At 36.4% G+C, this 2,571-nt stretch overlaps 1 protein-coding gene across 1 annotated transcript in view; it reads left to right on the top strand.

Moving 5' to 3' along the window:
- Positions 1–2,571, top strand: part of LOC106880231 (polycystic kidney disease protein 1-like 1) — a 246,725-nt gene that overhangs the window by 203,161 nt on the left and 40,993 nt on the right. Inside the window, exons 42-43 of the mRNA XM_052970309.1 lie at positions 859–1,093; positions 2,187–2,296. Coding sequence (XP_052826269.1) covers positions 859–1,093; positions 2,187–2,296 — 345 coding nt within the window. The remainder of the gene's footprint in view (positions 1–858; positions 1,094–2,186; positions 2,297–2,571) is intronic.

The raw sequence follows: 2,571 nt of genomic DNA, 5'->3' as shown, positions 1-2,571 counted from the left end.
GTTAGTTGATAAGTTTAATTGAAATCTTTCTCATTGTTAGATTTTATGACATTCTAAATTAGACAATTCTTCAAAATAAAATAAAAAATTAATATTTCAATGTAGTTGGCTGATTCAGCTTATTTTCAAAATTTGTGACAAGAGTTCAATACTTTTGAATGCAAAATCTTCTCCACGATTGCTGATGGAGTAAAGTTCCAGATTGTTTATCTAGGGACTTACACACACACACACACACACACACACTCTCTCTTTCTCTCTCTCTCTCTCTCTCTCTCCTTTTGTATATCTAAATTAATTACCAGAAGAGATTTGTTCTCCCTAAAATTCATCTCTTGTAGCAGAATTTTGGATTTGTGTCTCATCGCACTAGCCCCTAATTTACTCAGTTATGACACTTCTCTTCCATAGTCTTAATCCGTATATTAAACTTTGTAGACATAGGTGTCTTCTTTCAGCTCTAGGGGTCATACTCAGTTACATGAAACTATTTTGTCAAATGACAAACATTAACGAATTGTGCAGGAAGACTCTCATAATCTCTATACAAATAAATACTGATTAATTCAAGAAAGTATTGTTCTTATTTAAATGATCTGGTTGTTGTTATTGTTGTCAATGACGACGACCATCATCATCATCATCATCCATCTAGCACTACACTGTCCAATATGTTTTCATTTTTGAAGAAGGTATGTGATTTGAGGGAGATTGGACTTCTATCTTTATCAGATCATATAACTAGGTAAAGGCTCCTTTATTGCTTCAAACTGCTGGTAGCCCCTCTTTCAAGTATTTTCACTATATATGTTTTGGAATGATTCCTTAGGTTTTTTTTTAAACATTGTCTCTCTCTCTCTCTCTCTTTCTCTCTCTCTCTTTCAGCCCCAACGTCAACCCTCTACCAACAGTTCTGACTCTTGTGCTGCTCTTCATCTACTCCGTGCTCCTTTTCCTATGTCACAAGGCAGATCTACACGATGCCAAAAAGAATGGCATCATTTACTTAGAGGATAATTCTGATACAGACCGACAGAAGTATGAAATCATTGTGGAAACTGGGTTTCGTAAAGGAGCTGGGACAACTTCTAAAGTAAGTAGTCTACAGATGAGAGCAAAATTTTCGTTTTTTTTTTCTATCTTCATTTCTATGGACATTTAATGGTTTTCGGGGAGCAATACAATTCACTCACATTATTCACAAAATGTCTGGAAATTTGTTGCATATATTATCATAATGACAATCAACGTTATTTCTTCTTTAGATATAAATTTGAAAGCCAAGTAAACGGAGAAGGGTTGCAACTAGATGAAATATCCATATGCGCAAGTCTCCGATAGCCAAGCGGAATATCCAAGTGTCAGCAGAAGGGCAACCAGGAGTCGTGACCTGGGTGCAGCCTGGCCCCCTTAGACTGTAAGAAGTTAAGGGCCAAAACACTTGCCTGAGTGGGGTTTATTGTCTGAAGACCTTCTGCTGTTCAGCTGTCTTAGCACTTTCTTACTATTCACAAGTGTTGGGCATGAGCTTGCTTACCAACCACATGGCTCTGGGTTCAGTCCCACTCCGTGGCACCTTGGGCAAGTGTCTTCTCCTATAGCCTCGGGCCGACCAAAGCCTTGTGAGTGGATTTGATAGGCGGAAACTGAAAGAAACCTGTCGTATATATATGTTTGTGTGTCTGTGTTTGTCCCCACCAACATTGCTTGACAACCGATGCTGGTGTGTTTACGTCTCCATAAGTTAGCGGTTTGGCGAAAGAGACTGATAGAATAAGTACTAGGCTTACAAAGAATAAGTCCTGGGGTCAATTTGCTCGACTAAAAGCAGTGCTCCAGCATGGCCACAGTCAAATGACTGAAACCAGTAAAAAGTAAAGAGAGAGTATATAGGGAATTTTACCTGCCTTAAATATATATGTATGTATGTATGTATGTGTGTGTATGTGTATTATATATACCTACACAGGTTTTGGTAGATAGGTGAAGGTGTGGGAGTGTAGAAGAAATTCATTATAGTAACACCTACACCTACACACACACACAAACACATCTTTCTCTCTTCCTCATACTCATCCATTCAACTACGTCAGCTGTTTTTCTCATCTAATTTTCTCCTCCTATTTCCATCCTAAAATTATTCAAATGCCAATTTTACTGTAAGAAAGTTTCTCTTTCATTTTCAGATCAGTATTATTCTTCATGGTGAATACGGCATGTCTGAAACTAGAGAACTGATATCTGATGAGGAGAAACCCCTCTTTGAGAGAAACTCTCGTGATAAATTTGTTATGACGTTAGTATTACATTGCTTCTAACATTATTGACATTTAACTGTATTCAATACTTACTTGTGTCTTGTGTTTGTTTAGTGCAGATTTTTTCATGAAGGGGTTTCCATAACACTGTACTGACAAACAGCGGCATGATATTTTATTGTACAAATTGCATATGGTACATAATGTAATAAATGGGATATATATAATCTAATAAATATAAGATATATATATATATATTATATATATATATATATATCATCGTTCATCATCATGATGATATAGATATAGATAT

Source organism: Octopus bimaculoides, chromosome 9, assembly GCF_001194135.2.
Source record: "Octopus bimaculoides isolate UCB-OBI-ISO-001 chromosome 9, ASM119413v2, whole genome shotgun sequence".
In the NCBI taxonomy this organism is placed as follows: Eukaryota; Metazoa; Mollusca; class Cephalopoda; order Octopoda; family Octopodidae; genus Octopus; species Octopus bimaculoides.
Note: the sequence above shows the minus strand (reverse complement) of the source record. Positions and strands in the feature narration are given on the sequence as shown.